We start from the raw sequence: 13,640 nt of genomic DNA on the forward strand, positions 1-13,640 counted from the left end.
AGAAGGGAAGAGAGAGAGAAGAGGTCTAGAAGACTGGTTTTGTTTGGTGACACCCTTGGGGGTCACATGTCACGCGCTGACCATGGCTGGCCAGTAAGGTCCGTGGGGGGAAGGGTCATCTCCAGGTGTGAACGGTGAGGAACTGTGGAGTGTGAGTTCCTTTGTCCAGTGGAGCAAAGAAACATTTGGTCTATTGAATGATTGAGTCCCAACATTGGTTCTCATAAAGATAGCAACACAAGGCGACATACACACTGCCACACTCACGCACACATACACACCCAGTCTTTACTATTAAAGTGGGTAATTTTTCCCTGCCAGCAGAGAAATGCAGCTCTGCAGGACACAGTTATTTCTCCTCTTATATTCTAGTGCATTTTGATGATAATATTATCAAAGGGGCAGCATCATCAGCGACTCCAGGGGAGATCTTTGAATTACTGCTCTCTGTACCTAGCAAAATTGCTGTGAAAAGCACTTTCTTTACTCTCATGTCACTTTGTGTGTAAGCATACAATGTCATTATACACTTTTTTAATTCCATCAGTCAGCATTTTAGTTTTACCTATATTATTAAATGCCCTTTTTGTTTTTAAACAGACGGAGTCATGAATTGAACCAATAACTCCCCTGTGAAAGATTATTCAGCATGTGCCTGTTAAACAAGTTTTTCATACAACTTCTTTACAAACAGTATCATAAACAGTATAAACAGTAACAACACGTATATATATATATATATATAAATGTATATATACTGTAAATATTGCATTCCTAATACATACATTGAAAATGCAATTTTATATAACACAAACCCTTAATAAAGACGGAGTAACAGGTTTATTTTGTTCACGGGCAGTGATAGTGTTGCCAGTATGCAGTGTGAATGGGGCCGAGGTGGCTGGTGGGTGGGTGAGAGTTTTGGCCATCTGTTTCCTCTTCATGTCCAGACTGCCAAAGATACCCAGCATAAATGAATATCAATGAAGGTCTGCTCTCCCAAGCCGAATATTGCCTTATATCCCTTTGCCAAAGTAACGTTGTCTTAAATGAAGAAATCAATAGATTTTCACAGACTGTATTTTTTAAGATGGAGCTCTGGATATCAGCCATATATATTTATTGGCAACAGCTCAAATATGAGAATGAACATGGTATTTATTTTTAAGATTGGAAATGTTTGTGCCAGGTGTAAACTCTTTTTTCTTCTTTTCCATCTTACATTGTAACAGAGCTGGACATCCATGCAGTCACAGGCATCATAGTGGGTGTATGTCTGGGACTGAAATGCATCCTCCTCTGCATGTGTTTTAGCTTTCGTAACAGCAAATCCAGGTATGTTAACACTACAGTGTCAGTACTTGTGCTGCTCTTATGCATTCGTCTACTCTCCCAGTGTATCTTACTTACAGAAAATGTTTCACAAACTGAAAGCCTATATCACAAACCAGGCAACTATATTGAAATTCAGGCTTGTATAATGTCCCAACTCCTATACCATCCCTCTCATCTCTGCTCGACATAGGGAGATATCTGGGGGCCTGGACTCCACAGCTGTGACCCCTCAATACAGGAGAGGAGGCTGCCCCATACCCTCCAACTTGCCAGAGTGCAACGATAGCCATGAGTTGGAAACACTGATGCCCCCAGGCAGCCAAGAGTCTGGTCAGCCGCTAGCAGAGGCCCCAGAGGAGCAGAGCCTGATGGCAAGTGCTAATCCAGGGGAAGGGGAGGATGGCCCTGCACCTGAACCCAAGGTCAAAACCTGCAAAGGGGGACCTCTTTTCCAGATGGGCCTTGGATACACTGTTATTTTTTTATGTGTTGATAGAAAGATAATAGTTCTAATTTTGATGCATCCATTGTGTTGTTCATCTTGCAGGCTGCTTGGAACGGCTCTGTGAGTCATAACTGGGCCAACAGAATCACTAGATACAGAGACACCATAACAGAAGACTGTCCAACACTCATTAACGGAGCTCTCAACATGCTAATTACTGATAACGGCACGGTAAATGAATGAACTCAGTACAATTGCTTCCAGTACTGTATCTATTTCATTTATCTATTTATGTGACAAGCAGCTTTAGCTTTAGCATCACTGAGCCAAATAGCATTTCTAACTGATGTTTGCACAACCCTGTCCCCCCCATAGTTACTGTTGCTATGCCTGTCAAGCTTTTCATCTTCACATTGAAATTCTTAGAATTTTTTTTTAAACAGTGGGTGGCTATTAGATTTCAGAAAACCATTTGATTCTGCTGGCTGAAATGACTACAGCTTTCCCCATGCACACCACTTCAGCATGTGGAAAAAGTTTGACAGGCCAGTTACAGTTGCTAAGGCTATGATTGGACTATTGTTGTCAGGGAAGTGGTTAATGAATGGTCTATTGTGATAGTTTCTAATGTCTGAAGAGAGCCTGAAGTAACAGTGGCATTGTTTCGTTGCAGGGCTTAGAAGATCATCTGTGTACATCCCTCTGCAGTAACCAGGTGGAGGCAGAAGTCATCGTTCACTCTGAGCTGTCAGATCCTGGAGGGGACAAAGAGGAAGAGGGCAGCGAGAGGGAGAAGGATTCTAATGCCACCAGGGGACCCTCATTATCCGAGGACAGATATTCCCCTTTGAGCCAGCCAAGCTTGCCAGGAGAGGAGGAACCTCTAGAAAAACTATCACTGGCGCAAAGCCCCTCAAGTTTTCCCTCGATTAAGTTGGTGGGTAATCATAACGGGGAGCTAGATATCCCAGGAGACCAGCCGGTTGCAGACATACAGCCACATCAGGACATGGGGCTGACCAATGGCTTCCACTCCCCTAAGACTGTGAGGTCTGTGCTGAGGTCGGAGCATCTGGAGAACGGGGACTCCAGACACTGCCCTTCTGCACCAGGGAAGGCCATCTCTGTCGGGGTGTCCCCTGCCCCCTTTGTCAGCTCCGGCTTTGTCCACTCTACCTCAGCAGCACACAGTTATCTGTGCCCGTAGCGTTTGCATGTAGGGCATCGACCCTTACACAAACACAGAGACATCAGACAGATTTTCTTTCAAAAGTACAAAAGTACCCAGGAAGAGTCCCTAAGGATTATTTTTATGCACCTCATTATTGGATTTTTTTCTCTTCCTTGCAAAGTTTTTATAAGTACTTTGATTCCATTGTTTCATACATGTATATACAGTATACATATACAGTATATTTTTAGTGGTAGAGTACTGTATATGGGTATGCTTTCTCTAGCATTGCAACCATACTTTCCTCTGGGTTTCTTTCCTGTCCATAGGAAAGAACAGAAAGATTTAACTTAACCAAGCAGATGGAAGTGGATTGAAGGAGGCTATTCCCACTGTGTCGCACATGGCTCGGTTCCACTCAGGAATGAGAAAAGGCCTGGAACGTTCCCTGAGTGAGTGAGCACTTGGACAGGCTATAATCGTGGATGGAAGGATGGAAGCGGAGGCTCGGTGGGTCTCCCTGGGCTTCGCTGTGTGGATGCTACTTTACTGTGGCACTGAGGAATAAGCCTTAAAGAGTATCTGCACACTCTGAGAGTGCAGAACACCTGTGTCTCTCTCCAGCCTCCTGCTGTCTCAGGGTGCACACACACACACACACACACACACACACACACACAGACACACATTCAAACAATGTCAAAGGTAACCGCATAGCTAATTCCATGATATCTCACAGAAACTCAATTGGTCACGCTTAAACACACACTTACACACACATTTCCTGACGGGAGTGTGGGGGTCTCAGGTGCCTGAATATTCTAGGTGCATTTATAACCTCTGTATATTTCTATAGATTATTATATTCAGAACAAGTTCAAAACACATGTCAACATTAAGGGAAAAAAAAACACTCAAAATATAAAAAGATATTGAGTATGTAGATTTGGTACACATGAAGTATTCCTTTCCAAAATGCCATATGTCCAGGTGGTGTGATTTTGTAAACCAGGGACACTCAGTTGAAAAGTGAAGTGTTTTTGTTTTGCTTTTTTTTTAAGATGGTGGATATCTCATTTTGGAATCAAAGTATTTACACATTCATGTCAATACTGGTTTAATTATGTTGGTGGGAGAACTAGAGGAGATGTTACAACAACCCATCTGTAGACCACTCTTCTGGTTTGTCTCCCAGTTAGGGATGCACCAATGTCCATACTGTTGTCAAGATACTGTGCTGTAAGTTGGACCCAATTGTCATTTTCAGCTCAGTATAAAATTTTTGATTATATGAAATGCTTGCCATGTTTTTAATTTATGGGACATTCATCTTGACAAACCTGATTCAGCTGTATGGGTCTCTAGTCAGACCCACATACGAAAGGAGTTTGATGAGAAAAAATAAATAAATTTGCTCCATTTTTTTTTCTCTGACCCCATTGGATCATATTGCTTTTCCTAATTAACCAATACATAGAGCTGAGTGAGTCAGTATGGTTTTTTAATGTAAAAGGGGAACTGGTGCATCCCTACTCCTTATCAACAGCACTACCTCATTTCTTTTCAGGACGGTTTCCAGTGTGGTTTTGTTAGTGTTATGTAACTAGCACCTTTTTAAGATCTTTTTCTTAACTTGTCTGATTTGACAGCCTTTGGTATTTGCAGAAATGATCGTCCTATACTGACTGTATGTTCTTGTGTTATGTTCAACAGGAAATTATGTCGCTTTAGTGCATTGCAACCTCCTCTCAGTTTGCTGAAAGATTGTTTCACTCAGTATTATGTTGAACCCTTACAGAAAACAAGAACACACAAATCACGTAAAACTAGGTCTAACCAAATTCTTCCAGTTGCAGTTCCCGTCAATCTGACGCCAGCTACAGACAAGGAAATTGATAGCTCCTGCAATTTGACACTTGTGCCACTTGTACACCCAATGGAATTCATACACATATATATATATATGTGTGTGTGTGTGTGTGTGTGTGTGTGTGTGTGTGTGTGCGTGTGCGTGTGTGTTAGCGTTAGGCTTTTACCTGACCGGTAAAACAAGGTGTAAAATGTGAAACCTAAAAGTACTCACGCACAAGAAAACAGCAACAATAACAATAATCAGAGAGCCTGAGAGTCCGGAATGGAGGAAACTATCACAGCTTATTTATTAGCTGTTTTCCTCCATTAACATTTACTTAACCTCCTCTGTCAGAGTAAAAACTATTCCACAAAAGAGCAATGGTTTATATAACTGGAGTCGATGGTACAAATACCTCTTTTGAATAATTGTGTTGCTAGCAAGTTAACAGTTTGCTCACCAGCTAGAGCAAGATTCAAGATTCAATACATTACCACTGAGTTTTTGCATACGTAAGGGTGATCTCAACTGCGGCTCTATAAAACTGCACGATACCATTCCTGGATATACCAAATTTTTTCAGATGGTCTTAAAAAGAAAAGTCTGTGGTGGTTGGCGTTTTCCCCCAATTTCAAGGGGCTAGTAGATTGCCACTCCCAGGAATTTGTAGCTAATGTCAGTGTTGATGACCAGGGGTAGGTGGTCCCAACAGCTCCTGTGAAAGTTCACTACTAATTCCTTGGTTTTTGGAAACATTTGAGATTGTTTGCATTGTGTCATCAGCAGGTTTAAACATCCTAACAGCTTCGGAGTGAGAGAAGCAGTCATTTGTGCACAATGAGTACAGGAGTGGGGACAGTGCACACCCCAGTTGAGAATCGGTGCTAATTGTTAAGGGTGTAGAGAATTTGCAAAGTTTGACTACTTTCATCCTCTTCAACAAAAAAGTCAAGGACTCATTGACACAGGTGCTGTTTAACTCCCAAATGAAAGACTTTGTCATACAGCCTCAATGGGAATTTAGTGTTAAAGGCTGAGCTGTGATTGACAAATGGAACACTTGCATAGGTACTAGAGGCCTCTAGGTGTTTTTAAAGTGTGGGCAAATAAAACTGCATCAGTAGATACAAACTGATAAGGTTCTAGGACAACACTGGAGAGATGGTTCATACCAGGCGTTTCCATGATAACAGATGTCAACAAGTCTGTAGTCATTCAGCATGCTTTGGTTGGGTTTCTTAGGCACAGGCACAATGACAGCTGATTTTAAGCATGCTGGGACCCTCTGCTGTGCAAGGAACCAGTTAAAGATGATACCAGATTGAGGCCTGCAGCCTTCCTACTGTTTTGCCTGCACAGCGGGTTTCTTACCTCATGCTCCCTGATAAATAAATGTGGAGTAGCAGGCTCAGATACAGTGACAGAACAAGGCTGTGGGTTTGATATAGTATCAAACCTGCAATAGGTTCTTCAAAACAGGTTAGGTTCAGTACCTTGGGTGACATAATTTGCTTTATAATTAGTGATTAATTGAAAGCCTTGCCATAGCCCTCTGCTGTCCTCAGAGTTAAGCTCCTTTCTAGCTTGTCATTATACTGTTTCTTTACTGGCTTTTGAAATTCATACTTAGATGTCTTATAAAAGTTTTTGTCACCTGAATTGAAAGCTGCATTTTTCTTCCTCCACAATGTTTTAATATCTTTACTAAACCATGGCTTATTATTACTGTAAACCATTACAGACTTGGATGGAGCACATACATTTTCAACACATTTGATGTAAGACATGACCACATCAGTAAAAGAGTCCAGTCATCATTTGGCTACTTCAATACAGTACAGTCAGTTGTAGCCAGACAGTCGATCAGCATATCTGTCACTTGGGGGGACTTAGGAGGGAATTATACGTTATCAAGATGAAAGCTGCACACATAGAATCGTCTGCATCTGATATTAAGGGTCCAGAATTCAGGAGAGCAAGACTATGACACAGTCTTAATGTCGGTACACCACCACCTCCACGCTGCCTCAGTGACTTCTCTGTGCAATCCGCCTGGTATAGGGAGAAACCCTCCTGCTGCAGCGCCGAGTCGTGTATCTTGTGGGTGTCAGTACAAGCATGCGACCGGACAGGCAAGCTTGTCATGTTCATTGAGAGAGAAACATACTAGGTAATGGTGTGCAGTGTCCACACCATCTTTGGCAGACCAGAAGGCCAGCTCGTCTCTCTCGTTTCCTGGGTTTTCGCGGCCTGATGTGTGAGCCTGCTGTGGCACTGACACTCTCATCAACAACAAAGTCATTCGAAGCTGATAGTCTGGAATTTTTCCCATGTATCTGCAATAAATCCAAACAATCATATCTGATCAAACACCGCACACTTTCCACACAAAGGAAAAAAAACAACCACACAGTAGGAGCCTGATTATTCAAAATCAGTTCACCAGTTATGTGATCATGACTTAACACTCATTGCTTGCAGGTGGCACAAGTGTTAAAATGACAGTAGCTTTAACAGTGTATGCCTGTAGGTAAGCGATAATTGACATGTGAATGAGTTTGGGAGTTAGTTACAATCTAGTTCCCATAGGTGCTTCCCAGAAAGACTATTTTGAAGATGCTAACACTATAATTTAACAAATTTAACTTGTGGTGGAAAGAAAGGGCTGGTGTTGCTCTGTATGAGTGTGATGTAGTCCTGCTATTATGGCATACATGTGCGTGATCCTGAAACAAGGAAAAGTTGGGGTCAGTTACTAATAATGATAATAATGATGATAACATCCTCTTACAAAAATTAGAGCTTTAAGCAGAGTATTGAATCCAGCCCTATTGTACATGATGTCTCATCTTCTCTCAGGTGGTTTTCTTCTAGTCATCCAGCAGTGAAAAAGGAGTGTGACAAACCCCTTCTTCTGTCCTGCCTGTGTTTCTACCCATGTCCATGCAACTGTAAAAATCTCTCCAGCTCAACTCAAACACATCAGCAACAGAAATGTAAAAGGTTCTTCATGACATCTATGAAACACCCTCAACAGGTTTCTTAACAACATAATTGTGTTTGCTTGAAAACTTTTATTGTTGCATAATTGGTACCTCAAAGAGACTTATTTGTTTTTTAGCCTTGCCATGTATGTACTTAACATCACAGTGAGATGAATATGATTTTTTTTTACTGCATTAGCAGTCATATAGGGACAGAAGTGAATGTGTTGTTAGCAAACCTGGGTCAAACAGTAATTGGAAGTTCATCTAAGTGTGCATGAGGGGGGTTTGCTACATCAGGTGAATTCAGATTTCACGACTAAATACATCTAAAATATATGGCACTCACTGCACAGTGCTATTTGGCAAACCACATTTGAATGGTACGGAAAGAGCAATTCAACAGAAAGCTCACATTGGAAGCAGACTGCTGCTGTACCTCTCAACTCATCAATCTAAAGTGGCAAGCGTTTTTTTTTTTTTTTTTTGTGGCCATGGTCCAATCAGTCATGTCAGAACAGGTAACAGTGAAGCACCTGCTGTGGCTTCATTGATTCAGGTGACAGGTTAAATGTACAGAGAGCAATGCAGCCACAGCTTCCTGCCTTGTGGCTTGAGGATCACTTGGCCTATACACAGTAAAAGCTGAAGCAAACCACCCAAACTGCATATTTTTGACCCAGGTTCTTTACTGATACTGTTCTATATATTGATAACTATTTCTCATCATCCTCAAACACTTGTATGTCCTCAGTCCAGAAATATTCTCAAAAGCATTCCAGTTTGATATCTTAAACATACCTCTCTCAGTCCAGGTCAGCCATGATTAGCAATGCTACCTTAAGAAGAGACGTGCTAAAACCCCAGTGACTGTGTTCCTGCTGCTCTGACAGGCTTCATCCAGACCCAGGTTCAGCTCCTCCATTCACTACAGCATTTGCAGGTACTGCAGCCTAAGCTGCAATGTGTGCAAAACTGTTTGGACAACCAACAAGTGGGAGGCAATCACTGAATCAGGGCAGTAAAGATAAGTGTTTTGAGTCAGTCATGGTGACAAAAACATTTTCTTGTTGATCCTCATCTTACAGAGGCTTTTCACACCCTATAATTTTTTGTGAAGTTGTCTCACACCCAACATTTTCAGGAGAAAATAATACACCAAGTACAAGTTTTTATTTAGTATGTATATTTTTCATAAAGGCATGAAAAGCAGGCTTTGCTTTGCACATAGCAGCTGTTCCGCTTTCCAACACAGAGGGTGTTAATTTTGTGAAAAAGCCTCTGTTGTCACTGCAGACAGACCACAGCCATTTGGCACTCAAGTAGACTAACAGAAAGTACGTATTATTTGCTGATGCTCCTCTGCCCAGTAATAGATAAAGTAAACTCTGAACCAGTGAGCACATTTGTTCTATTGGACATTCGTCACATTTGGAAATGAGTTGATTTGTGCCAGTGAGTTGCAGTTTTGTGGATGTTAGTCAGTTAAACAATGACAATATCACATTTGTGATGCAGGACTTAGATTTTATGACAATATAGCTGCCAAAATCTAATGTAAAAGCTACTGTTGAAATTTTTTAGTAACATCCAGTATTTAAAATTAGGGTTTTCATGTTGTTGTTTTTTTTTTCCACAGATATTTCAGTTAAATCACAGCATTTTGCCTGTGTTTGAAGTCTTGATGCAGTAGTGGGTTATTATGGTGGGTGGAGCCGACACAGAGGATCTGAAATGGGGATTAGCATGAAGCCTGCCTCCAGCATAAAGGATGTATGCTCTCCTTATAGGAGTTCTTTTAAGTCTTTTAACCACTGTCTCTGAAATACATGTAACTTTTTTTTGCTTTTGTTCGTCTTTTTGTCGGCTAGAACAATCAGATTTTTTTGAGGAAAATTGTTCATGCTCTCATTTCCTAGAGATGATAATTACTTCGATAATTATGTTTATTTCATCCTCTTTTTGTAAGGGTTTTATTAAAACAGTATACCTCATGTTGGTAACTTGTTGATTTGATTCTGATCAGTTTCTTGATACTGCACATTTTATAATGAGTAGAACATATATACGTGAGCATCCTGTAGTTTTGTGAGCCAAGTTTTTCATAGAAAACAGGATAGACTGTTTCGTTTTACCTCAGTGTGAGTCTTTACTCATTACAGTGGCCTGGATGGTCTAGTCTAGTGGTGAAGGGGTAAATAATGAGGGGAGGAGGGGTCAGTGGAAATCCAAATTGACTTTTACATTGTTATTCTGCAATAGTTAGTTATTATCAAACTTTTACCGTTAGAGTTTAAAGCATGGGTTGACTCAATTGGTAGTCATGCTTCAAATAAAAAATATAAGATAAATACAAAACGAAGCAAAAAAAATGTCTTGATGAATAACAGCCTAAAAGTCACTTTTTGGCAGAATACCACATTTTTAAGCAACCCAGGTGTCTGAAGTACTAGGCAGGGAGAAGGGCTAAAGGGATGTCCTCCCCAGGCAGGTCATACCCTTTCAGTGCAGACAGCCATTTAGAAATAATTGTGTCTTCTCTACTCAGGTGCCCCATCTTTGCATAAAATTGTAGAGGATCATGCCAGCATATCTGATTCAGATACATGTCATTTGTTGTCAAACAAAAACCTCATTTTGTCATTTTGAAAGTAAATCAAGGAAACTCTTATGCACAGATGATATTTTGTTTTGTACAAATCACTCAGTGTATTTCTGTCTTTCCGGCTTTTCTCTGTACATTCTAGTGCTTTGTGGTGAGCTGCTTTGTCCAGTGATGTCACATTGTTGTGGGGTTTTTTTTTCTTTTTTTGTTTGTACGTCTTCTTCTCTAGTTTTGTGTGTGCCAGCTCAGTTGTGCTTCACAGAATGTCTAAGAACAGACTCAGACTCTGTGTTCATGTGCCACCAGCAACACTCTGCAGCTAATCACACACATTTGTAATCATTGTGTGCCGAACAGAACCTCATTTATGTCACGGACGCTACTGTAGGAGCAAATTGTAGGAGCACGTAATAGATTAACACTTCTTTTTGGGCCATGAGCAACTTTGGGCTGCCATCTTTACATTTCTAGAAGTGCAATTTCCTTAGTCTGTAAAATGACAGATCCATTACTCAGTGTTAGTCATGGCGACAGTGGCCATGATTTGTGATAGAAACATTGCTTGTTCAGAGGAATCAGTAACAGGATAGGTAGTACTTGTGGTTTGTAGAAATATTTCCACTGTGTTACCATATGTGAAAATGTCAAAACTTACAGCAACTCTCAAGATGTCTGTGGAAACTACTCTTCTGTAAATAAACATCAAAGAAAAAGGAAAGTAAGACTCAGTGTGATTCTTGCCAAACTGTGCATGCAACAGCCCAACTTGATTCCCACTTGAATTTTCTTTTCTATTACTTTTATTTACAAAGATTTATCAGTCAATTCAACTCCCTGTATGCTTTTCATTGCATTTTACATTCCAAAAGATGATATTTGAGATAGCAGGGACCACTTGGTTATATTGCATATTGCACTCTTTTTGACCTTTATGTTACGGCTCAGGGTATGATGTATTGGATTGTGCTGGTTTGCATTCATTGATTAAAATCAATCCCACCCTCTGCGAGAAAGGGAATGAGAAAAAGAGCCCTCCAACCCCAGCCTAGTGTATGATTATGTAAAGATAATGTAATTAACAAAAACACCAAAATATCTGCTTAAAGGAGCTATTTGTAAATTTGTCTTTTGCTAAATAGCCAACGTTAGCATTAATAGCTGTTTTCTTACCAGTCTAGAAGACACGTTCAGCATCAAACTTCATTCCTTTACTTGCCAAGAGCTGTCTCCAGTGGCTACTCCAAGCTACGCCATTGTTAACTCTTGTCTCTATTTCTTCTTCTCTTCAACTGAAGTTAGCATGCTAACCAGCTTGTACCAATCCATTCCAGCCCGTATTGTCACTTTCCGATAGCGACTCACTGTAGCCTCCAATTTTCCTTGATGAGGTAATGCTTGGTGACGTAATGCTGCTCAGAGGATGCAGCTATATTTATTTCCAGCCAGTAAGTTATTCTTATAAAATCCCAGTTTGTTATTTTTATACATAAAATTTTAATTTGTGAGTTTTGGAGGTTCTGGTAGGCGAATTTTGTTACCTTTAGACAGAGCCTGGCTGGCTACTCCTGTTTTCAGTCTTAATGCTAGCTATAAAGATAACTGCTAGCTCTAGCTTCATGTTGAAGATGCAGTTTGTGTACAGTGGTGTCAATCTTCTCATGTAACTCATGGCAAGAAGGCAAAACAATATATTTCATAAAATATGAAACTATTTTATTAAATGCTGTAACTTCCACATTTTTTGTGCCTTAACTGTGTCAAAAAGTTTACTCATTAGACTGCATTTGTGAATCAGAAATGTATTTATTTATGCTTTATTAAGAGTATTCTTTACTCTAGTTAGTTCTATTGGAATATTTTCATGTATTAACTTAAAGAATAGGAAAAGCAGAAACTGAATGGAGGCACTTTAAAAGTGACCAGCTTTTAGGACATTTGGCTATACACAAAAAATGAATCCTTCATAGTAACAACCGGTCATCCAGCTTCCCTCTGGACACACACCTCAGCCAGGTAACAAGCCCTCAGTTGCTTTCTGCCCCACCCTTTTCATCCTGCATAGCCTGAGGATAATAATCAGTCATACACATCTTACACTTGCCATTCTTGTATTAACCACTTGAGGGCAGTGTGGTCATTCCCACTTATAGTTGAAAAGAAGCAAAGTAACCTGGCGCCACTCCCATTAGGAGAGACTGCTGCTTGAGTGTCGGGCCACATGTGCTGCCCTGACCTCATACCTGCTATAGATGTGTACTATAGATTGATAGATTATTTTATCATATTTCATTCAGAGAAAGTGAAAAATAGAAGAGAAAAATATTGCTTCATCATGTAACAAAAATATGCACATTTAAAATACAAGGTGAGTGTTTGTGTCTATATGCAAATGGCCACACATCTGTCCATCTGTGTTTCTGTGTCTTGAATGGATGGGTAATTCTGTGTGTGTATATGTGCACAGGGGAGAGACAGATACTGAAAAAAAGACAGAGAGAGTGAGATGATGGAGATAAGAGGGCAGAGACTTAAGACAGGAGTACTGAGGCGACATCACATGGCAGAATCCCCTGAAGAGTGAGATAAAAGCTCTCGCTGAGCGACAGAGGGGTCGGACTCCCTATCTCCAGCCACTCATCACTGTTAATCAGAGGGCAAGGTTTCTCTGCAGAGGTCTGAGACTGAACTCATAAAATATCACGCACCCATGCACAAACATATAGACAAATACAGAAATGCATGCATTCTCATACTTTCTTTACTGTACTTGCCAAAGAAATTGTCGGAATGTGTAATGTGTATTGTTTGTGTGTATATGGTGTTTCCGTCCTCCAACAGCGGAGAGGTCTCTGGGCTAGTTCAGCCTGCCTCATTTTTCATTGGAGGGGCAGGCGAGTGCAGCACAGAGAGTCAGGTGAGGACTTTACTAATGAGGTAGAGCTCACTGCCTGTGGGGAAATAACTGTGTGAAGCTCTTGAATCAGCCCATTCATTCTGCCTCTTCCTGCACCCGCTACTATACTACTACAGTCTCCACCTTCAGCATCAGCTACACTTGTTTCACTGCTGAACTGTATGTGCTCTCTGACAGTTCAAAGCATACAGTAGAAGACCTCCTGGGTTGGCAAGTATTTGCAAATTGATCTTTGTGTATGTGGAAAGTGGGGGTTCTAGTTACAGATAGTCACGACATAGAAGGAAAATCAGGTTCCAACACCAAGACCAGAATATAAAGTACAAAAATACCT

The 13,640-nt window shown here is 40.7% G+C and overlaps 1 protein-coding gene across 3 annotated transcripts in view; it reads left to right on the forward strand.

The window, feature by feature from the left end:
• Positions 1 to 11,110, forward strand: part of igdcc4 (immunoglobulin superfamily, DCC subclass, member 4) — a 53,795-nt gene extending 42,685 nt beyond the window's left edge. The window contains exons 17-21 of one of the 3 annotated variants that reach the window (XR_015437606.1): positions 1,233 to 1,335; positions 1,526 to 1,757; positions 1,883 to 2,011; positions 2,454 to 8,730; positions 9,427 to 11,110. Coding sequence is in view for 2 of the 3 variants with exons in the window: in XM_023411950.2 (XP_023267718.1) it covers positions 1,233 to 1,335; positions 1,526 to 1,757; positions 1,883 to 2,011; positions 2,454 to 2,987 (998 nt within the window). In the remaining variant the exon portion in view is untranslated. Of the gene's footprint in view, positions 1 to 1,232; positions 1,336 to 1,525; positions 1,758 to 1,882; positions 2,012 to 2,453 lie in introns of all 3 variants that reach the window. The other 2 variants (XM_023411950.2, XM_023411951.2) reach the window with 2 other exon arrangements.
• The last annotated feature ends 2,530 nt before the right edge of the window (positions 11,111 to 13,640 follow it).

Source organism: Seriola lalandi, unplaced genomic scaffold, assembly GCF_002814215.2.
Source record: "Seriola lalandi dorsalis isolate HSWRI2012SDOR001 ecotype SW California unplaced genomic scaffold, Sedor1 jcf7180002054474, whole genome shotgun sequence".
Classification (NCBI taxonomy): Eukaryota; Metazoa; Chordata; class Actinopteri; order Carangiformes; family Carangidae; genus Seriola; species Seriola lalandi.